The 23,668-nt window shown below is 34.7% G+C and overlaps 1 protein-coding gene across 4 annotated transcripts in view; it reads left to right on the forward strand.

Moving 5' to 3' along the window:
• The window catches only part of LOC132696988 (neuroligin-4, Y-linked-like), a 95,268-nt gene extending 72,932 nt beyond the window's left edge, over positions 1–22,336 (forward strand). For all 4 annotated transcript variants that reach the window (XM_060662211.1, XM_060662209.1, XM_060662210.1 and 1 more), the window contains exons 4-10: positions 4,862–5,065; positions 7,479–7,758; positions 10,094–10,289; positions 13,696–13,896; positions 17,323–17,477; positions 19,504–19,616; positions 19,668–22,336. In XM_060662211.1, coding sequence (XP_060518194.1) covers positions 4,862–5,065; positions 7,479–7,758; positions 10,094–10,289; positions 13,696–13,896; positions 17,323–17,477; positions 19,504–19,616; positions 19,668–21,721 — 3,203 coding nt within the window. In that variant the 3' untranslated portion in view covers positions 21,722–22,336. The remainder of the gene's footprint in view (positions 1–4,861; positions 5,066–7,478; positions 7,759–10,093; positions 10,290–13,695; positions 13,897–17,322; positions 17,478–19,503; positions 19,617–19,667) is intronic.
• The last annotated feature ends 1,332 nt before the right edge of the window (positions 22,337–23,668 follow it).

Consider the following 23,668-nt stretch of genomic DNA (forward strand, 5'->3'; position numbering starts at 1 on the left):
TGTCCCCGATTTTCATAAGCGGATTTTGTTTAGTGATGAAGCGCACTTCTGGTTGAATGGCTACGTCAACAAACAAAACTGCCGCATTTGGAGCGAAGCTAATCCTCAAGTGTATGTCGAAACACAGTTACATCCAGAAAAACTGACTGTTTGGTGGGCTTTATGGGCTGATGGAATCATTGGCCCGTACTTTTTCAAAAACGATGATGGGCCGAATGTTGCAGTCAGTGGTGATCGATATAGAGCTATGATTGCTAACTCTTTCATTCCTGAATTGAATAACGATGATGTCCAGGAGATGTGGTTTCAACAAGACTGCGCAACATGTCACACAGCTCGTGCCACAATCGATTTATTGAAAGACACTTTTGGTGATCGCCTAATTTCACGTTTTGGACCTGTGAATTGGCCTCCAAGATCTTGTGATTCAACACGGCTAGACTACTTTCTGTGGGGCTATGTAAAGTCATTGGTCTATGCGGATAAGCCACAAACGCTTGACCATTTGGAAGACAACATTCGCCATGTTATTGCCGATATACAGATACAAATGTTGGAAAAAGTCATCGAAAATTGGACGTCCAGATTGGACTACATCCGCGCCAGCCGTGGCGGTCATATGCCAGAAATCATATTTTGCCACAAGATTATCTTTCGGATAAATAAAATTTATGTGAATCGAATAATCCATCGTTGTTTTATTGCATCTTAAAGTTCTATACATCGAAAAGAAAAACCCTTATTAAATAAATTTGCCTGAAATCAAAAATATTAGTGCGAGTGTCTCTTTACACGTTTTTAATTGCCCTAGCGGGATATTCCTTTAAAACAGTTTTATTTCTTTTATTTTGATTGCTGTAACAAAAATATGCGAATAAATTATTTATCTAACATTCGTCGTTGTAATTACTGTTATTTATTTTAAGTTTCTACTAGTAAGTGCACCCACTTTCGCAACTTTTTTATTTTATTTCTAAATATCCATCTAAATAAATTGATTAAAGAAAACGATAACGAATAAATTATATTATCTCGAGAGGAAAAATCGTCATTCCTATTACATCGGAGATCGACGGGAACTAAAATAGATTTCTTGTGCCCAACTTAAAAAGAAATAACAATCCTACCGCCTACTATTAATGATTTCTGTTTTTTCCACATTCTCAAGATGATATCATTTATACGGATTCTTTATTTTTCTTAGGCCTCTAACTATGTGGATCATAGTATTCTCCTGAGTAAACTACAAAAGACCTACGGCTCCGTGTTTGTCAAGAAGAACTCAATAAGTGGAGCGCTATTGCTGCCTTTCGGAGTATTTTAATATAAATATATGAGTTTCAATAGGTTCAATCTTAGATCCTTTATATTTTAATATATTTTTTAATGACATCACAAATGATCTGAATGTGTAGGGCACGATTTAAGCTGATGGGATATAAAACTGTAAAATAAATAGTTACTGCTTTTAAAGAAGCCATAAAATATTAAGATGTTCTTAACTTAAAAATAGTTATTATTTTTATGTTCTACATTTGACGCTTCTGGGATTTCCCCTGCTAATAATCCCTATGAGTTGCTTTCTGTCTTCCGAATCCTAGATTAAACACAAGTAGGCCTTCTCTGTATAACCATTTTCATTTTGTCATATGTCTGATTTTCCCGACATTTCTAGAACAAATTAGAAAAACAAATTACATACTTACTCATAAAATCCACGATTGATTTCTTCAACACCTCGTATGCAATAAAGGTTCTCCATGGAATAACTCGAAATTAACGACCTGAAAATTGCATGGGCAGTACTTTAAAAACTCACCAGGGAAATATTCAGAAAAATAAGGTTCTCGTCACCATTGCGAGAGTAAATTCGGGGAAAAAATCGTCGTTGTTATTATAGCGCTGATATATGTGACGGGAGATTTCATCTTTTACTCCGAAGAGAATTTTCTTTGTTACCATAAATGCGCTTTCCCGTCCTTCGTCGTCTTGATTTCCGCAGAGGGAAATTTATATATGGCATCGAGTTATGTTTATATAATGTGTACTCCGGGATATACTTTGGACTAATGGTTCTTATGCTTTTCGGAATCGCTGGGCATACGAATCGTACATTTTAGAATGCAATAATTTAAAAATTAAAGTTTCTCAATCATCTTATAGAAATTCAAAATTTTCAAGACAAATCAATGAATGAATGAATGAATGAATTTGCAAGAGAGATTTTATGACGATATTAATAACGATACAAAAACATAAAAACGGAGATCATTTTCTTATCGGAAACTATCGCCATAGTCATAGTTCTTAAAAAGGACCTAAAGTATTTAGGTTTAACATAATTGAATCAATGCAGTTAGGTACTGTAAGGGGATGCGAGTAATAGTCGGGGCTTTTGAGTGAAGAAAATCCGTGCTCCCTGTGAACAAAGGCCGTTGAATGCGTGTGTCTCGAAAATCTACACGCAAATATCGTGATCGTAAAGCAGACGGTCATAGTTAAAAAATCTTTAACCTGTAGTTTGTTTGACAGTTTTTACTTTAATATTGCATGGTACTAGTGTGCCACAAAGTTCGGTTCTGAACCTGCGTTTATTCGAGATTTAGATAACGAAAAATTTTAATTTAATTTAATTTAAATCTCTAGTGGGACACGGATATTCCGAATCTATTGGAAACAAAGAGAGGGGATGCAAAAATATACTGTATTGTCGTAGTAGGATGGTTACGATAAAAGCGGGTTTTTCATAATTTTAAAACTTTATTTTCTGATGCAACGGTAGTCATGCCTGCCGAACGACGACCGACACATTACCGAGATTTGTATTACCGACAAAATTCACAGAGTATGAAAAATAAAATTACATTGCTACAGTTTGGCCAACCTGACGGTTGATCGACCTCGACTCAGCTATTTTTCGGAATCGAAAAATCTTCGATAGCTTTAATATTGTCCGGATTTAGTGTGATACCATCATAATTAACCAAGTAACCCAAATATTCTACTTCTTTTTTCTAATGATGAAAATACGTTCTTCAAAATTTCAATTAGCTGATCTAAACTTTCAGTGAAAATCATAAAGTCTTCCGTATATAGTACGAACTCGCCATTTGCAAATCAATGAAATGAAATCAATGAAATCAATGAAATACGGCTTCCAGTGTCAAAAACAACTTCCACATTAAGAAAAGGATATTTTCGCAGCTCGACCTTGGCAGAGTAAGCACACACATACATTGTTGTAGAATCAGCTTGTGGCACTTTTGTTGATCGCCCTGGTTGTTGCTCAGTTGAATAATCCTTGAATTGGTGGTCTCCTCTGCCGCATCCAAAACACCTATCCGGCTCTCTTTTAGGTTTGGGCTACTATATGGCCCGCTTCGAAACAGTGCAGATACACTTAATGTCTTTTTTGGGATAAAACTTTCTCTCAACAAAAGTAATTACGTTCATGATTTCGAGCATCTTGTTGAGGCTGAAGAACTCTTTCATTTTGGCCTGTGTTTTGAAGATTTGTGTCATCAAAGCCATCGATTAGATAAGATACAAGGTCTGCATCATAATAACTCAATTTCTCACTCATTTTTGTTCCCCCAGCGTGTCCAAGCTTAAAGCGACATGTCCTTGGGAAGAATGTAACCATTTCTGTGGCGACAACTTTCCAATCAAAGCCAATTTTACAGTTTTTTCGGATACATTATAGCTGGCCTTAATGGTTCTTATTAGTGTAAACCAACCTTCGACATCACCAGTACCATTAAATTCGGGAATAAGGACACTTGAGGTTTGATTTAGGGTGCAATACACTTTTTCTTTATGTGTATTTATTATAAATATTATTCGTCTTGGTGTGACAAATATACACAGCAATTTTATACGAACGACAATGGAGGATGCTATTGCATTTGTTGTCATTGACACTATTATGACATGTCATTACTATAGTTGCACTTATTTTAACGTGTTATATAAAGTATATTTAAGGACACATCTCCTAGATTCAGTGACTTCCTTCTTGAACTAGTACTTCTCACTGCCGAAAAATTTGACAATGCGACAACAGCACATATCTGTCTTTTCGTATCTTTTTTACACTAGAGATTTCTATTGTATACTCGCAATATTTTTCGCTATGGCATTAAAAGAGGCTGATTAAAAACGTTTTATTTACCTCTTCAATTATGGAAATAGTAAGTATTGAAGTTAGTGACGATTCTAAGCCACTTTTGGCGGGAAAATTTGAATTTTCGTAAATCTAATCGGGTTTTCGTCGAAAATCGTCGCCAATGTCCGAGATCCGCATGCATAGTATTCGTTCTATTTGGCGATGTTCGGCTAGAGTGCAAAATCTTCGGCTCCAATTAGTGCACATGCGTTGTGATTTTTTTTCACTCCCCTACGAAGTAAATTTAATAGGTAATAATATATTTTAATCTCATAATTGTGGTAGTAAAATTTTGTTTAAATTTATTTTGCAGAGGTTGATTTAAACAATTTATTGTTATTGCCGCCAATATTTATTTAGCAAATTCTTATGGAATTAGATAGTAACCTTATTGATTTCAGGACACCCGTTCTATACACAAGTATATGTTAAGCTGAGCTTCCTATAGGCACATTATAGTCATATTTTAGTCATCAGAAAATCCAATTAATTTTGATTTTAATAAAAAATAAATGGTTAAAAAATGTATAACGGAAAACCTATTTTATTGGAAATTTATGGGGATTATTCTAATATGCTCTATAGATTCCCAATTTTATCTGACAATACTCATATTTTCCCTTTTATTTTTTTATACTTTTACTATGACACCTCAGACATGAATATTTACAGCTATGTGGTAATGATAATTTTCAGGATTTCTAAAACTGGAAGCCGAAGAAACAACAAGGCAAAGTAATTTCGGGCTGATGGATTTACTTGCTGCGCTGGTCTGGGTACAAGACAACATCGAAGCATTTGGTGGCGATCCAGGTAGCGTGACACTAATCGGTCATGGAACGGGAGCAGTATGTGCAAGCCTGTTTACAATAAGTCCATTAGCTATGAAGGATAATAAAAGTAAGTGGAATCGGATTCGTATTATATTATAAAAAACTTTAAGAAACCGCATATCGTGTGTGAACTTGTTTTGGTCCATACTTTACCTTATAGACGTGTTGCTGGCATAAGTTGATAAAATACACATATGTTTTTAGGATATTGCATTTATACTTTTTCTTAGTAAAACGAAAGACTGAGATTGTCTTTACGTTGTATATATTTTGTTATCTCTTCTTCCACACCACCAAATGTTTTTAATTTTGCATTGCATTGAAAATGTTGGTCCTGAAAAACTTTGTTTTCTTCTTTTTGATGAATTTCTTTACTACTGCATTATATTGGATTTGTCTGATAAGTCGAGTGCTGATTGCTGTTCTATTTGCAAGGATATTTTAAAGTTCGGTAAGGCTTCAGAATCAGACAGCAGATTTTTTTTTGCGCTTTTGGATCAGGAATAAATAATGTACTGTTCTACTCTTGTACTGATTGACAAGTGAAAATACGTGGAACTGTATCGGCCTTCACTCGAGCTGTAACATTACTCAGTTGGCATTTCTAAACAAACTTCGTCTTCCAGGAAACCATATTTTTCCCCGGCACTAAAATTAGCGCACCCTGTTTAAACCATTTTTTTAAGTATTTCCACAACTATTAGGAGACAAAACATCACATTTTTAAACTCGGTATTACAATTTCAAATTTTAAATTATCGAGAAAATTTTCTAGCAATCTTCCGAAAGATGCCATTCTAGGGCATCCTTGGGTGGGACTCAATTAAAAATGTCGTTTACTGTGATTATGTCTTAGAACTTTTTTCATACTACTTGACGTCCTAGCCCTACATTTTTTCAAATCAGAGTTTATTATTTGAACCTAATTTACTTATTACGCATGTTATTATTTTAGCAAGAACGTAATTAAAGTATCTGAAACTTCAACTGAACTCTCTTTTTCGGCCCTGACTCAATCATTACAAACTTCCTGTCCATCTTTGCATATAATTTGTGTAATAATTTCTCGTGACCTACCACACTGATTTCCCCTTATATTGAAACGAAAATTCTAACCCAAACACCTTTCTTTTATATAATTTTAAAAGATATTGCTCGACTATATTGTACGACACTTTGCCGCCATATTTAATCTTTGGCGAAGCGTGACAGTTAACGCGAAAACTCGCAGTTAAACTGAGTTATGGAATTTTAATATTGCCACCACTTTCACGTATAAAATGAAATATTATGTTTTTCGGTAATTCAGGCTGACTGCGAAAATTTCCCGTGGAATGATACCTCCTTAGATGGCGCTGTTGGCAATAGCGTCCTAAATATACTTTATTTTGTCGAAATTCACAAAATATCAAACTGCAATGCATCAAATTACCCACCACAGATCTCCTGTGAAATTCTAGATTAAACCCGCCGTAATATAAAAGAATATAGGATGCATATGTCAAGTAGCAAACTGATGAATATTGATATCCCGATGGTATTCAACATTATCGATCGATAAAATGTGGGCTCAACGCTTTGATTCAGCTTTTCAGTATATTGATAACTTGATAAGAGCGAGCCTCCTCTTTTGCAAGTTATTATTTTAAATTTCTAATTCAAAATGGAAGATGGCCTATTTGATATTTTAAAATATTTATAGTGAAATTCTATACTTTAAATTATGGCACACCAGTCGACACCATTTTGTTTGTTTTTTATAACAAAACCCTGCAAAATTTGTTTGGCTCGCCAGTTTGAGCACTTTGCGTTGTGATTGTAAGTTTTGGTTAGTTGCCACACAAAACTACACTTGAAATGCGAAAATAGTGAAACATTGAGTTTTCGGTTCTAGTGAGCCCTTTAAAACAATGACTCTGTACTTTCTTCCTTCTCTTTAGTCATTTTCTTCTCTCGTATTTGCATAGAACATCCTGTTCTGTCCTTAAATATATCGGGTGGCACATAAGTGTGACAAAGTAACATGACTTCATGATTATGAGGTTATGAGTTTTCTCATGTGACCAAATAATTGGCAATATTAAATCTGAAAAATCTGTCTCAATGTTGCCAGCTTTTTTCATTTAGAAATCAGTAAAATGGTTTGTTCTATTGTTTTGTGTTTCTGTAAATAAACTGGTAAAGTTAAATTATCAAAATGAACTTAGATCTACAAAGAACAGGCTTAGAAAACGCCTCAAAATAGTTGTATGAAAAAATTCAATTAAAAAAAAATTAGTTAAATTACAGAGATCAAGATTGATCTCGCAGTCATATATCAATCAACACGGGCAGAAAGTGACTTCTACAGACGACTGTCTGAAGGGGTTTATTAAATGTGACTCATATAAAGTACTGGAAATGCTCAAAGTGACTGGCAAAAAAGTTTTGACAATTCTAGGAATTTCCTATATATTAATCTACTTTTCCCACATTTTCAGAACTTTTCCACAGAGCAATTCTAATGAGCGGTACCGCGCTTTCCGATTGGGCGCTTGTCTCCAAGCCGATCGATATCTCTATCCAAGTAGCAGCGAACCTGAATTGTCAGCTACACGACAATTTTGCCGCGTGTTTAAGAAGGAAACGACTTGAAGAAATCATGGAGTCCATACCTGCGTCCGAACCATACAAAACAACGTTCGGTCCGGTAGTTGATAACTTATTTGTTCCCAACGATCCCAGGAAGTCGATGATGCAATACGTGGATATATTCAAAAGGTAAATAGTTTTCATAAAATGAAATCAGTTCAGTACGACGCTGTAGTATTGAAACTAATCACTAGCTTTAGATACCCTCGGGATACTCACAACGTTATCGCAACAAACCTACGGCACTGCATAAATTCGCTGATTTAACTCGCGCAATGAGATTATTTAAGTTTTTAAGCACAAAGAAGCGAGAGCTTCAAGGCATTTAAGTTTACTACATACGGATATCATTCCAGTGGAGTTGCAAGAGTTTAATAAGGCAATACATACGTTGAAAGCGCAGTTTCACATTTATGTTTTTAAACGTTAAATTTTCCGTCCCTCGGGCTACATTGTAGAAATGTTTAACTTTGTACCTAGACGACAACCGAAACCATAAAGTAATTTTAAAGCTAAGCGGGCAGCAATTACCCTTCTCGTTGGTTTTCCTGTCACAATAAAAGCATTGCATTTGACTAAATGAGAATTTGTTTAAGATAAAGGTTCGAACACGCTTAGGTTGGTTTTCCCCATGCTTACATATCGACATGAGATGGAATATAATATTCAAAAATAACCTTCATATCTCTGCCAGACAAAGCAACTAGAACAACTCATATATTTCATTATTCATTCCTTGAACTGATAGATTACATTGATGACTTTTTTGCACTGTACAATATTTTCTTGACTCAAGTATACAATAATTTAATGTAGAAATAGTATGTTATGCAACAAGTGCGGTAAAGGCCATTTTATTCACAAGTTTATTTCACACGAGTGGAGTAAGTGTTTAATAAAAGATAAATAAACGAGTGGCTTAAAAAGTTTACCGAACGTGTTGCATACTATACTCTTTCTGCGACAGTAAATTTCGAATACCGTCACAATTGACAAACGTCAAAATTCAAAGTGTGGGGAAGATCTCCGAAAACATCCAATTGCTCCCAAAACTGTGCGGTAAAATGCCGGAAAAATCCGAAGTGGTCGGATCAGTGGGAAACGAAAGTGACGTGGTAAAGTGGCGCTTTCCGCACTCTAGATCGGTGTGTAATTAGGTATTTTACAGAGGGGAGTAGAAAAATACTTTTGCTAATGTAGTTTTCTATTTTTTTGCACTCGTTATATAACTCAGAAGTTAGTATTACAGCTATGGATGTGAATATTTCTTTGAAAAAAAAACTATTATAATTATTCTCTCTTTATCTCTTTAACCTTGTTACCGCTTAATTGTTATTTTTTGTAAATTGCTGCGGATTTGCGTTTAAATGCATATTTTAATTGGGCCTAGCCTGTTGATAAACGAATCATAAATAGAATTTTAAAAATTGAGGGCCGTCCATGACCTCTATTTTTGTAATATTTGGCGTTGGCAAATCTATGTTGACCTGTTGTGGAGAAAACATTATTTTTCAAAAAACATCTGGCATGAAAATCAATAAATATATTTATCCAAAAATCTGATATGATTACGCCTTGCTAATGGCATGAAATTATCCCACAGAGTGTTTTAAATTGACAGTACATAAAAACATTTCTATTAAGCCGTTATAGTGACTAAAAGGCCAACTGATAGCAAAATTCCTTATTTGTAAAAACCATCTAATTGCAAATTATAAAAATTGAAAATTTTTCAAAAATCACGAAACTTCAGGTATTACAGTAATCATTGCTTTATCTGAATTGACATATTACGGTACAGTCTCCAGGGATATCTGGTAAACAATAAATAAATAGGTGATAATTATATTTACAAAAACGTTTGTTCTTAAATTTTTAACAGGGACACATACCCGTATAATAAAAAATGCATATTAACAAAAAGAGGGAACAATGTACTAACCAAAAGTAATGCAGCTGCTAAGCCTATAAAATAAATATGAACATAAAACTGTTAATCCGCGAATTTTTATAAAGAATTATAAAAAATATTTATTTTTTTTTTTACTTAAAACCAAGCTTAAAAGTAAGTTTCGGTGTAACTAAATTCGTCGTTATTAAATTTTGGTTATGACCGCGAACCTGAACTTATTATGGAAATTTGGAACTTTAAATTTAACTCAAATTTAGTTTCTTATAACAGCAGATAAATGCCAAAGAACAGGTGACAACTGAAATAGTAGTATTACTTATACGTACATACATTTAAAGGTAAATGTCCCCAAGGTAAATTTATTTTCACAATATCTTCAACTTTGGAGTTATTAATTCCTGTTTGATTATCACTAAATAAAAATATCTTAATACCCAAGCGGAACTTAAACATGAATTTATTTTATTTGTTCCTTGTACCGCCCGCAATTCACGAAAGCAAATTTCACCCCAGTGGCATTGATACCCCGTAATATATTCTCATTCCCCACAGATTCGAACTGATGTACGGCGTTACGGAGCTGGAAAGCAAACATTTGGCATTCGGAGGAGACGTAGCACTTACGCATGGTATGTTAGAAAGGGAGAGAGACAATGAACTGAAGAAGTATATGCGTACCCGATGCGAAATGAAGCCTGACACTTGCTTTATGGAGGCGATGGCGAAATACAAATACGATCATCGAAGAGTAAGTATTATTTATCGAAATCGGTGTGTTTTATTTCGCAGTTTGCATGTGGTGTGATAACGTCGTTCGCAGTAATTCCACCTAGCTCAAACAGTAGTGCGTAGAACTCAATGTAATCGGCCTTGATTCAATCCAATCCATCCAATATTGCAGAAACAGCAAATTTTAGGAATTTACAGCCTAAATCAGATAAAATTGTAAAATTTTCGAACTTCGGTTTATAAATATTTTTAAGTAATTTTGAGCTTCATAAATTAATAGTTATAAAAATAATGTTTTACTAGGTAGGTCCGTTACCACAAAGCACCTGTCGAAAATGGAGTAATAAAGGTCTGTTTATATGAACAATTTCAAGATATTTTTAGAAATGATCGGAATATGTATTTTATACATAACTTTTCGCTTTGTCTCGTATAGTTTGTGAGATATGTTTTTGAAAATATTGGGGCCATCGTGTAAGGGTAAGCGAGATGTAAATAGCCAAAAAAGCAAAGGCAGGTATTAAATGTAATTTACTTTTGCACCATATTCTACGGAATGTTTGAAGCAATGTGCTACGTGAGCCAAAAATTGAAGCAGTCCTTAAAGAAAATACGTTTTTTATTCTTCTGTCGGAACGTTTTGTGCGATGTAAAATTGTCCATTAGAGTATATCACGAAAAGAGAACGACAAAATTTACCACTATCAAAACAAAGACCAGAAATATACGGATAGGGGATCATGAGCTGAATGCATTTTTATATTGTGGGACTTCAGAGATTTATAGCTTTCGGTTACGAGGACAACATAACTTAAAACGGGTTCAGAGACAAATTGCGCGAAATGTCGGAAGAATCACAATTTTGTTGTTTGCTGACGTAGGGCACAATAAATCTTGACGATCTAAAAAAATACAGACATATAAAATAGGATGCGACATTTTCATAGAATGCACTTGATATGATCAAATTTGCTCAAATCCGTAAGAAAAATGCATCTTTTGCTGTATGGCTTTTTACTTTGCTGCGCTTTATTGCACAGAAGATGGTGTGAAATTATACATTTAATAATTTTTTCAACGACCTATTTCTTATTCAAAGGTGATTACACACACACACACACACACACACAACACGAAGATATTTGGTTAGTAACTATGACCAAAGGAGACCCCGATAAGCTGTAATAGTATTATATTAATTAGAAACAAAAAAATGTTCAGATTTTCGCAGTTATTTATTATTTTATGGGAGCTGTTTCGGCAACACTGTGCCTTTATACGCTCTTTTATGATCGTTAATGCGTTTCCTATACGTTCTAGCTGTTGGTTTGATATGCATTTTGGGACATGATCCATATTTCAACTTGTGGATTTATGAGTTTTTTTCGTGATTTAGTTTTATTGTTTTAAAAAAAAATTACATTTAAGAAACGCATTAATGAACATAAAATACCGTACAAAAACAAAATTTCGGATTCTAACCATGTCATTCATTTAAATTCAAAAATACACAAGCTTGACGATAATTTTGATATTTTATATAATGAAAAAAAAAGCAAAAAACTAAATTTGTTGAAAGCTATGGAGGTTAATAAAATAAGATATTCGAATCTATCACTTCATGACCAATTGGATTTAAATGCTTCTCCGTTGTTAAATTTGAATTTATAACCGTTCAATGGTAATTACGAATCTATTACTCCCTACTTTTTATAAAACTGGATTCCTCCTGCGCCGGCTTTTGTTGAATCGAACTAGCTAACGTTTCGCCAATCATCTTGTTGGCTTCTAACCAAAGCTGTTTCAGTCAAGCTCTGGAAAAGTCAACAAGGTGATTGGCGAGACGTTCGACTGAACAAAAACCGACACATAGGAATCCAGAAGTTTTTTATAAAAGGTGTTACAGGAACCTGTGGAAGTTTCTTTGAAAACCTACTACTACCTGTTGATATATATATAGAAGTCGGACGATAATGGCATTGTGATAAATGGATTTTCATCGAGTAAAAGTCACCTCAGTTCAATTATACAGCACATTCGAAATTTTGATGTCTTGAACTTTAGACGCCTATTCTTGACATTGACTTGCTGTTTATTATTTTTACGATCTCCAAGAACTTGCTCCAGACTTAATATGCTATGAATGGAGGCCATGCCATGAATAGATTCAGAAAAGAACACAGGATGCGAATTTTGCCAATAAGAAAAGGAAAATGGAGACTTACCGAGCCTGACTTTTCAGGTAGACTAGGAAGTCTAGATGTTCCTCCTAATTATGAAGGCTAACCTTTCTTAGTTAGCAATAAGCTTTCGATGCCAGACAACTAAAATTTTAAAATTAGCCCATCAAAGTATAATACTAAATTCAACAGAAAAGAAACAACGTTGCGCTCTTCTACACCAATTTAGTGTGAAATCATTTTTTTATTAGTTGGCATTACTTAGTTTCACGCGAGGTGAAAAGTAACAAATACTGAAGCTGATTTTTGGAGGAAAAGAGTCCATTTTTTCCTGGGGCGTTGCATTACGGCCTTTGGATCCATTATGCCCTCAACTCCGCGTTCCCTCTCCTAGAAGAGCCCTGTTCGGTCCACAAAATGCAGTACCTCTTTCATGGATAGCCCCGCGGGGAAAAGTTCATCGTAAAATATCTGTGGCAAAAAGGACAGAATTCATGGCTCAAAGATCTAAGGCTGAAGAAGATTAAGAAGTTTCGCAAACCTGATTTTGGTTTTGTGAGAAGGGATATGTAACAGATTTTTTTATTTAGACCATTTTAGTCGCGAGTTTGATGTGATTACTAAACGAGTGTCTGAAACAGTTTACGAACTTGTGAACTTGTTACATACTTTACTTTGTCTAACACCATAATGTTTGGGTACATTTTTCTAAAATAGCACAAGTACATATACCAAGTAACCTGTGACATGACAAATCGTTATCGCTTCCAAAGCATCTTAAAGTTATACTTTGGATACTCTTGATCAGTATATTATTGGGTATTTTAGAGGGAGGAAAAAATCCATTTTAGAGAATATTAACCTTTTTGGTATATTGTAGAACGTATGGTATGGTAATATTCAAGTACGGTACGGTGCCCTAACCATCTAGAAAAAGTGACAACCATTTTGTTAAATTGGATTGACAAAACGAATTACATTTGTAGTTTGAACCCCGTCCGAGCACATCAATAATATGTAAACAATATAACAAGAACGTTTGACTTACCTTCTTTTGTGTTATTCCCAAATAATATAATAATATAAACCATTTACTTATTGCATACACGGACTCCCATTTCATTTGTTTTTTCGTGTTAATTGCCTATTTTTCCTGGCTATCATGTCTTGTAACAAATGGACTTTGTTAACAGTCGCGAGATAGAGTATTCCCGTTATTTACATCAATTAATTCAGACAAATTAGTTTCAGAGTGAACAGGAATTCGGAGACTATTCGGGTCACGAGCCAGACAGAGCGACCCTGGCCCGAGACGAATTGCTAGACATCTTATCCGACGCTAGAACGGTGGCTCCTCTCATCCAGACTGGTTTATATCACTCCAGATTGAACATGCAATCGTATTTCTATGTCTTCGCGCATAAAACGCATTCCAAGGAATATATTGTAAGTGTGGCAGAAGCGTTAGTGCACGTCTACGAATAAAATAATACCCTTTTAGTTTCAGTGGCGTGGCGCGAAAGTCCCACGATCTAAAACAATAATATATCGTTTTGAAAGCAATTGCGGGTTCCTGCGTTACTTCTTTTATTTTTAATTATTAACCTTTAATAAGATAACGTTTTCTCAAACAATGAAAGAAACACCAGAAAAAGGGCCAAAAAATTATTCGTAGTTTCGTTCCTAGAGAAACCAGTACCATATAAAAACTTACTAAAATAATTTCGTTTCGAAAAACATATATATGAGACAGGAGACAAAATGGCGGTTTATTTGGATCGAATGGAAAAAGTAACGATGCAAGTGTGACATTTGTTTTAAAATTCATCTTAAAATAAATACAGAAAATAAAAACAAACTGAAAAAACCCACCTCCTTTTACTCTTGCTGAGACACCTCCATGTTGTGCGGTTATTAACAATGGAAAATGAAAGGTACTTGTGCCGTGGCTAAAGGAAGCTACGAGCTCTATTTTTAAAATATATCAAGTACCTTTTTTTACAATATAACGTCCTGAATCTCATGCAGTATATGCTATGGAGAGGTTATCGTATTTTCGAGATGAAAGCATATTAAAATTATTAAAAAAAAACATTAATTATGAAAATAATTATTATATATTCAAATCACTTTTTCAAATATTCTGAAATTTTAATTACGGTTGGCCAATAGGCCGTTGTATCAAATCTCTCTTTTATGTGATCACCATAAAAAGAATGATTTACTCTTTTCATTAATGTTCATTTCATTAACCTTTAGATCAAGAATGAATCGTCTTCCAGATATTTTACATTTTTATGTTTAAGCAAATGTGTATAATTCTGTAAGCACCTTGTGTCGGACTCAAATCTCATTTCTTAATAGAAAACAATAGCCTATTGGCAAACCGTAGCCAAAATTTTTTAGTCTTATTTAAAATATTTTTAAAAAATTTTACATCCATTATTAGAGATCAATATCTTTTTCCATTCTCTCTATACATTTCACATTCCATCCAGTTTGGGCAACCAAGTAAAGGCATCAAACATTGCCTTCTTTACGTTTGTTTAAAAGGTTTTAATAAATATAACTTCGCACATACTAAAGGAACTCCAATTAAATTTAGGTAGGCACGGGGCTAGTAAACTAGTTATTTAATTTCTAAAAATAAATTATTTAGTTCAAATAGCTACTTATGGACTATTATGAAAAATAATACCGTAACCGCATTTATTTTTGAATAAAATATTAAAAGCAAAACTAAAGATTTAAATAAACTTGAAAGCTAACTGTCAAGAAAAATCGGAACAGACACAGGAAAAGATCAAAAGATCTTCTGCTATCCATCTGCTTCAATGAGATACCTCGAAATATACGTTCTAATATTTGGACTCGATATTAAAGAACTCCTATCGGATATTTACTTTTAGCATTTTATAAATATATAAACGTATTTGAATTGCGTAGCCGATCATGCAATGCTTAGTATTTAATATATTTTGAGATTTCATATTACAATATTTTGATAGATCGATTTTGTATATTAGGAGACATTCCACCCACGGAAAAATTCGTGACGCCGTTTAAAAATTTCACGATTAAAAAACAGGGAAGGGTGGGAAGGGTTACCCTAATAATTACATTACTGGAGGCAGGTTTCCATATTTCCCCGTGTCGCCGCAGGATACGCCATCTCTGTTTATTTAATACACCGATTAAACATGGAGGGTTCTTTTGCAGCTTCATCAATTTACTATTCTATGGAGGTGGTCTCCACATTTATGTATAATATTAATATTATTGAAACATTATATCATTTCTGAATTCCGAAAGTTTATTTGTTTTTAATAATTCCAAGTCGCATTCGAAACCGCGCAGTGACTTTGAAATTCCGCTTCTGGCTAATTTTGAGGTGTTGTAAAAAAAGGATTGTCCTATATTGAATTGAAGAAAATCGCACTATGCCCAGGATACGAATTCTAGAAACACTTTCAATTTGAAGCAGTATTCGATGCTCTTTGAAACAAAAAAATCAATCGATAATCTGTTAACAATTTACAGTTTGCCGCTGAAATAAATAATATTTGAGTTTGGATAATGAAATTAAACTAATATTTAACTCTTTAACAAACTCTTAAATTAAGCTAATGTTAGACTCGAAGTAATGTTATAAAGCGTCAAGTTACTGGCACAATTTCAATATTTGAGTTGTTCCACTCTGTATTATAATAATTTATTTTGTTTAGTAAACTTGCTATGCATATAAGATATATTTCAACTCGCAGCAGAGCTATTAACTAGGATAAAGAATAATTAAAAATCAATATATTTATTAGAAAATGTACATGTATACAAACCAACAAGGAAAATAGTTAATGCTAGAAGGTTTTGACATTGTTAGAAGCATATTGCGACACAGATCTAGATTTCTTGATGATGAAGATAAGTCAGGTAATCTTCCAGGTCAATGAAGAATTCTAGAAAAGCTTGTTGAACATTAGAAATATGCTGAATAATATTAGAAAGTGGTGTTGTTTGGTGCTAAAAAAACTGGCAAAAATCTGAAAAATTAGGATAAATCGACGGTGTGCGGAATGATTGGAGTCAGGGCGGTTGGAAAAAGGCGAAAACTTAATTTTCATAAATGAGGTTAATAAAAGAAAATAATAACATCCCTGCCCATTTGTTTTCTGTCGTATGACTGGGCTTATAGTTTTATTTAAATTATACATTGGTGGTGTCCACTGATAAGATGCGGAATATCAAGTAGGTTACTTACTTTCCTTGAACAAAAAGTTCAAGTGAAAATCTTTTTCCTTTCCTAAAAATCGTTTCAATAAATGGTTTCTGCAAAAAATTAATTTATTATTAATACTTTTTTTACAAATCCTCTATTTTATGCCATTTCGTGTACAGAATTTTCAAATATTGAATGTCAGAAAGTCTCTCAAATAAACCAACTTCGGTATCATATCTCAGATAATGATCTAACGTAATACGAAGATACTTAAAATAAGTTTCGAAATTGCAGCTCCATTGATCTAAATAATAAAAGCATGCGTGTTAAGGTCATATCAATTTTTTGATAAATTTATATCGTCTGCAAAACTAGTATTATTTTATACAACTTTATCAAACAATATCTTGCTTGACTGTTTAGTGTGTATATAGTTAAAAAAAAACACACGCGCCATCCAAGGTTTCCTTTATGTGAATAAGTTGAAGACCGAGATATTTGATTGTACCCAACTTTTCAATATTAACGACATCCGGTATGACACGGAATACATTTCTTACTCACTTCCGTGACCCGCATATCGAAATAGTAAACGTGGCATACGATTTATAAATACGAAATGCTATTTTTAACTAACTGGATATTTTTGATCCCAGATAAACAAAACATACAATGGCGAAGATCTGTCTTATGTGTTCGGCGTCCCACTGGAAGGTTCGAAGTTTCATTTCGAGGACGTACCTTATACGCAATACGAGAAAATGTTTTCCCAGAGGATAATGCGTTACTTTTGCAATTTTGCTTACACTGGGTGAGTACTTTGATTTTTTTAATGTCGCAATTTTATCGTGACAATCGAATATATCAAATAAGTAAGATTGGCTCCGACCTTACCGTGTACATCAGGAAGATTTTGGATCATCATAGGTACTTGTACATTGGTGCCGTTTTCATTTTTTGCAGTGAAAAAACGGAATTTCATTAGGCAACAAATTCTTTACGTGTGTCCAAAAGTTAAGGTATTTAGAAAAATTGGAAATGCACTCAAGCAAAAAAAACGCCCTTGAAAACTGGATTCATTTTTAAATATGGCTTCCTCGTAACCCGCTCGTTTGATTTTGACTATTTTTTTAAAATTGCAAATTCATTCTGCAGTAATTTGAGCATATGCAACAATAAGACGATTTGTTTCCCGAAACTTGGGACACCTTCAGTGTTTATTAAATTAGAAATGATTTTAATTAATGGTATAACTAATGGTCCACAATTTTACTACGTATATTTATAAGCAAAATCGTCTTCATTGGTCCTGCAAAAGGCAATAAAATTGACGAAATGTCGACCACATAAGAAATTGAATTTTTATAACCCAAGCCCAAAACACATCAATTCCTTATCGAAAGAGACGCTGTTGATTTTTGGCTTTTTACTTCGATATTCTTATGACTGCAACGGTTTTCCTGCAAAAAGAATTTCTGTTGAAATTTTGGGATAAAAGTCGTGTGAGTTTGTCTTAATGCGTTAGTTAATTTTGAACGTCTCAGAGCAGTATATGACATTATTTATGGAGGTAAAATAACTATTGTTCTAATTGTCAGTCATTCCTCTCGTTATTTTTAGCTTTATAGATTTAATGTTTCAAGAGACATGTCGCAAATGTAATATTTAAAGTATTACTTTGCTTTAACGAGAAGGAACTTCAATTAAATTCCTTCTTCTTCTTCAAGTTCCGTGTTCTCCCAGAACATTGGCGATCAGTCTCATGATCTTCACTTTGTCCGCAGCAGATTAATGTGGTGGTGGTAGTTACTCCATACCACTGACGAAGATTTTTGATCCAAGACGTTATTCGGGACCAGGGCCGCGTTTTTGCTAGCATGATTATATGGAGCAATTATTTCTCTTTACGTGGCAAAATAATCTTTTTTAGTATTAAGTACCTCCCTTTTTTTGTTAATTTGTTGCAGAACCGCTTGATTCGTCACTCTGTCCTCCACCACAATCATCTTACAAATTGTTTCAGTGAGGGCCCATGCTTGCATACCGTGGAATAATATGCTAAAAACATAACAACTTAATAAGCGTATTCTTGAGGGAATTCTTAAGGCTCTGTTGGTTAACACATTTTGCATGTTCTCAAAAGATGTTCTTGCTTGCTTTATTCTGTCTTTGATTTCTTGAGTTGAGTTTCAGTTTTCATTCACCCAGTACCCCAAATACCCAAATGTTATGTTTTGGTTTTTTCTAATGCCTATCCATTTGGTTTGCTTTATATTTAAGCGTAGACCCGTTTGTTGGCTATGATTGGTTACCGCTGATAAACGTAGTTGTAAATCATCCTTGTCTGTTGCTAGTAAGATCGTGTCTTATCTTGAATTGTTCAAGACGATTCCATTAGCAGTCCTCCAACCCTCTGTTCTTTCTTTGACAGTTTCCCTTTTTTTCTGCCTATAAATTAAACAAAAGAGGAGAGCACACATTCTTGTTGAACTCCTCTCATAATACGTAGTTCTTCGGACGTCTTATGTCAGTTCAGTACAAGTTGGCTTTTATCTGAATATCCCGATCGTCCAGGCCTATATTGTTCTGTCAAACTATTTATAATTAATAATTAATAAATCTTTTGGAAGAAGTGTGTAAGCACTATCTTCCTCCAACGTTTTTAAGAGCTCTATCTGTATTTCGTCTGGTCCTCGTGGCTTTCTATTTTTTACACTTAATTTGGTATATTTAAGTCTATCTTTTTCATTTCAATGAAAATATAATAAAATCAACATTTTGACTGTTCGAGTACTTTCTTTTATTTATTTTAAATCGTAATCTGCTTTTGATTTCAGCAATCCAAACATGCCCAAGGAAATATATCCGTCGTCCGAGTACGATGTGTGGTCGCAGTTCGATGTCGAGTGGCCAGAATTCGATGCGGAAAACCAGTTCTACCTCCATCTAGGTACGACAAATACCCAACCGGATCCAATTAATCCATCGAAATAATTTTTAGGCAATCCCATTTCCAAGAATAAATTTTACCGTAGAGACCAGGTAGAATTCTGGAATCGCGAGTTTCCGGATATTACCGCGTCGTTGAAGAATCCCTTCAAGTCTTATACGTCTGAAAATCCTCTACCATGGGTGCGACACAATCTATCGAAATTTGAAAATTTTCACAAGCCATTTCCTTCGTCGGATTCTGCCGGCATAGTAAGAACTTCCGGTAATAGAGACCGAGCTAATCCGGAGACTGAAGTTTACGGAATTATACGAAACTCACCAGCCGAAAGCGTTACAGATATCACGCATAGTTCTTCAAGTCTCAGCATCCTGTTGATAGTTGGGGGCCTCTTTCTACTAGCCAATGTGATATTTTTCGTTTTCTTATACTACCGTTGCATAAAAAATAAGAAATCGTCTACAGAACCGATCAGTATTTCCCCTGTCGAAGATTGCGTGGACGGCAAACTCGAAAAGTCAGAAGACGCCATGTTGTTCGCCGACTGCAATATCGTGAAAATGTTTTCCAAATCGAAAGTCGACGACGCGTACAATACATTGAGTGCAGATAACGCTAATAACAAACTGGCACGTCATATGTCGGACAGCACCATTGACGCCCACACAAAAGTTCGCGATTGGATAACTAGCGAAATTGTATACAAATATAGCCCAAAACGTGATAGAAAAGCGAATAAGAAGAGGAACAACAAGCCCGAACCTCTACCGATCGAATTTCCGATCGAAGTGGAAGAAAGTTCGACTTTGGGTAAAAGTCCCACTAGACCCGTAAGTCCCGTTGCTGATGTAAATGTTGCAAGGCCGTTGCTGATAAAAACAGCCAGTATAGACAGCTCGAAGCACCGTAGAAGACCGGGAAAAGTTTCCGTGGCGATCGATGCTACACCGACGGGCAGAGGTTCAAGCGTCTTGATGCAGCAACCGATAGAACTTACCAAGTCACTGGATTATCCAAAAGTGTCCCCGACTCCTCTAAGGCGGTCAATTACGATGGAAGATTTTTCTCCAAGGAAACTTGACAACGTGGCAAATGAGTTGCGGAAAAGTATCACCAACGTTAATTTAGGCAACGTGGACACGGAGCCGAAAGTAATCAGGATTGAACACGGTCATTCAAAATCTGATCCGGTTCAGGATGTTGACTATAGCAGTATGCGAAGGCTAAGGACTTTTGATCCGAATTACGATATCAACGTGACCTCCAGGGATGAAAATTGTCACGCTCCACCCGCGCTCACCCCCGAAGAAGCGTTGCTTACGATAAAAAGGAGGAATTTTCCTAAAGTTTTGCCCGATCATCCGGGAAGAGAGGCCTTTTTGAGCAAGAGGAGATCGATGCCCGTTCAAAATGCGTTTTATCCGATCGCCGAAAACTCGCAGTATTCTAGTTCGGAACCGTATTCACCAACAAGTAGAAATTTTATGCGATTTCCTCCGGTTCCTCCTCCCAGAACATCAACGTTAGGTAGACAAGGAAGTAATCCACAACCGGTGTGTTTATCAGAACCTACGTTGGTCGAAGAACCATCACCGTCTCCGGAACCAGAAATAACCTGCAACAACTTGTACGTGGGTCCTCTGATCCCCAAAAATAAATGTGACGGTAGTCAGGAAAAAAATCTGCAAAAATTGGAAGAAAATAATAAGAACTCGATAGGTAAAGAATATAAAGGCATACCCAGAGCCATTGTAACTGCCAATTCTAATCAACCTGTAAAACAAATTGATCCAAAAGTAGTTGTCAAAGCTACGATCAACAGAAGCAAAAGCGATGACAAACCTAAAAATATACCTCGCGTTATGGTACCCGACAACAGACCCGAAATTGTGGCGACTTCGAAACCCGAAGTGTCGAGCAGAGACATCCGGGAAAACTATAATTCAAAGGAGTCTGTAATTGAAGCCAGAGCCATGAAAATGAAAAAGTCGCAGATTCCGACATTAATAAAAACATCCAATCCTAGTTTAAATAAAGAGTCAAGTTCAGAGTCTACATCTCCTTCTGATGATTCTGATACCGGAACAGTAGTCAAGAAGTCTTGAGTTAACAAATCGAACTTTATGGTCTACTTTTGTTTCTAATATAGTACAAGATATTTAGCTCGGGAAGGCTGGCGGTATATGTTAACACTGTTGACAACCGGGACACTGCTTACATGATACAAATAATTGGGTGTTACTTTATTTTCTATTAATTAACCTAGTTTAATTTCAACGACCCAACTTATTATGGAGCTTCTTGTCTACCCAGCCGGCAAATAATCTTGCAATAACGACTCTCACTGATTAAAATTCACTAGACTACTATGATAACTGTAATATGAGATACGGATGTTTCACTATCAGAGGTCTAATTAACTGAAACACTTTTTTACATTTTTATTTTTATAATATTTTTCGAGCATACTGTTGTCATTAGAGGATCACTGTACTAGCTTTAAGAAGTTTTGGTTATAATCATGGCGTCTGCTGTATGTAATGAAATATTTTTTAACACAAAATTGACCTAGCATAAGACTGAAATAAAAAAATATACAAAATAGAAATATCTTTATTTATTGTACATATTTATTATTATTTATGTTTTATTTGTACCGACAACATGTAATACAGTATTTGTAATTACCCTCAGTATTTATTTCAATATGGCAAATAAAGAGTGACTTTTAATTATTCCGGCGTTAATTATTTAATTTCTAAACGATTGTTACACAAAACTGTCGAAATTCGACATCAAAATCTTAGACATATTTTCCAAGATGAAATCAGACTTTGCTGCTATAAACAAATGCTTCATGGCGGCTTTAATAAAGCTTCAAAATCTATGATAGAGTCAAATACCAAATTGGCAAATATGGTAAGAAAATATACGAACAAATATTCAGAAAGATATAAAAATTATAAAATATTTTGTTACATCCAAATTTTGTTCAGAAACATTTTCATTTATTTTAGCCATAACATTTTAACTTTTCTAGGTAATGTCACCATCAATAAGTTATTAATATTTTTATATATTATTATGTAGTTTTTTTGTTCTCTTAGTTGCACCACTATTACCATCGCCATTATTACTAAAGCTCTTTAACGGGTCCATCAATTAAGTTCTTTCAGTTTAAATAGGTTGAAATTTCAGTGTCATAAATAATACCACTACAGCCTCGTGTCATATCGATAAAATGAAGTTTCTCACATTTGACCAAACAGCGAGGACTGTACCAGCAGTCCAAGAGAGATAGTTTAGCATTATAAATTGCAGAAAACCCAAAATAAGTTAGGACGGGTGAAATGGAATATTAGCCTGCCGTTGAAGAAGGAAAAATTAGATGAGAATATTATATTCAGCAGTCGTTGAGTACATATGATAGGCTTTGGGCAATATTGATTTTTCCTTTGTATTAATTTGCATTGTATCTGCACTGCATTAAATAAATATACTCTGAAATGACTAGACTGTCTTCATAGCAAATAATAACAATTTCTTTAGCAACCTAAGCGTGGAAATCGTGGCAGTTACTAGTAAAGCGCACCAGTGCTGGCGCCTTCAGTGAACAGCTTCATGGTATTGTACATGTAATTTGTACATTCATTGCGTCTGTTGAGAGAAATATATATATTCCTTCCCTAACTTTCGGGTTCTGTGTAATTAATCAACCTGTTTACAAGTAAATCGATTAGTGATTACACTTCCTGAAACGTATCAAAGCATCGCTTACAGTTTCAACAAAATATTTCAGTGCAAATTGCCGCTTGTGCAGCGCGCCTTTTATTTTATTTCCGCATTCCTTCTACGAATTTCAGGCAACATCAAGAACCAATATGTATGGAAATAGACCGATTGGATCCAGGCAAGTTACACTTGCTTAGCATCTAAAAGCTTGTCGGAATTGCGCTCCTGTGGCATTAAACATGTTCCAGATCGTTCCACCAAAACGTCTTCTGGTGCGTAAAAATGGCCGGAAAACGTTCGATCCGCCGTTAAATAAAATC

The sequence above is a fragment of the Cylas formicarius genome, unplaced genomic scaffold (genome assembly GCF_029955315.1).
Source record: "Cylas formicarius isolate icCylForm1 unplaced genomic scaffold, icCylForm1.1 PGA_scaffold_1__22_contigs__length_36826433, whole genome shotgun sequence".
Taxonomy (NCBI): domain Eukaryota; kingdom Metazoa; phylum Arthropoda; class Insecta; order Coleoptera; family Brentidae; genus Cylas; species Cylas formicarius.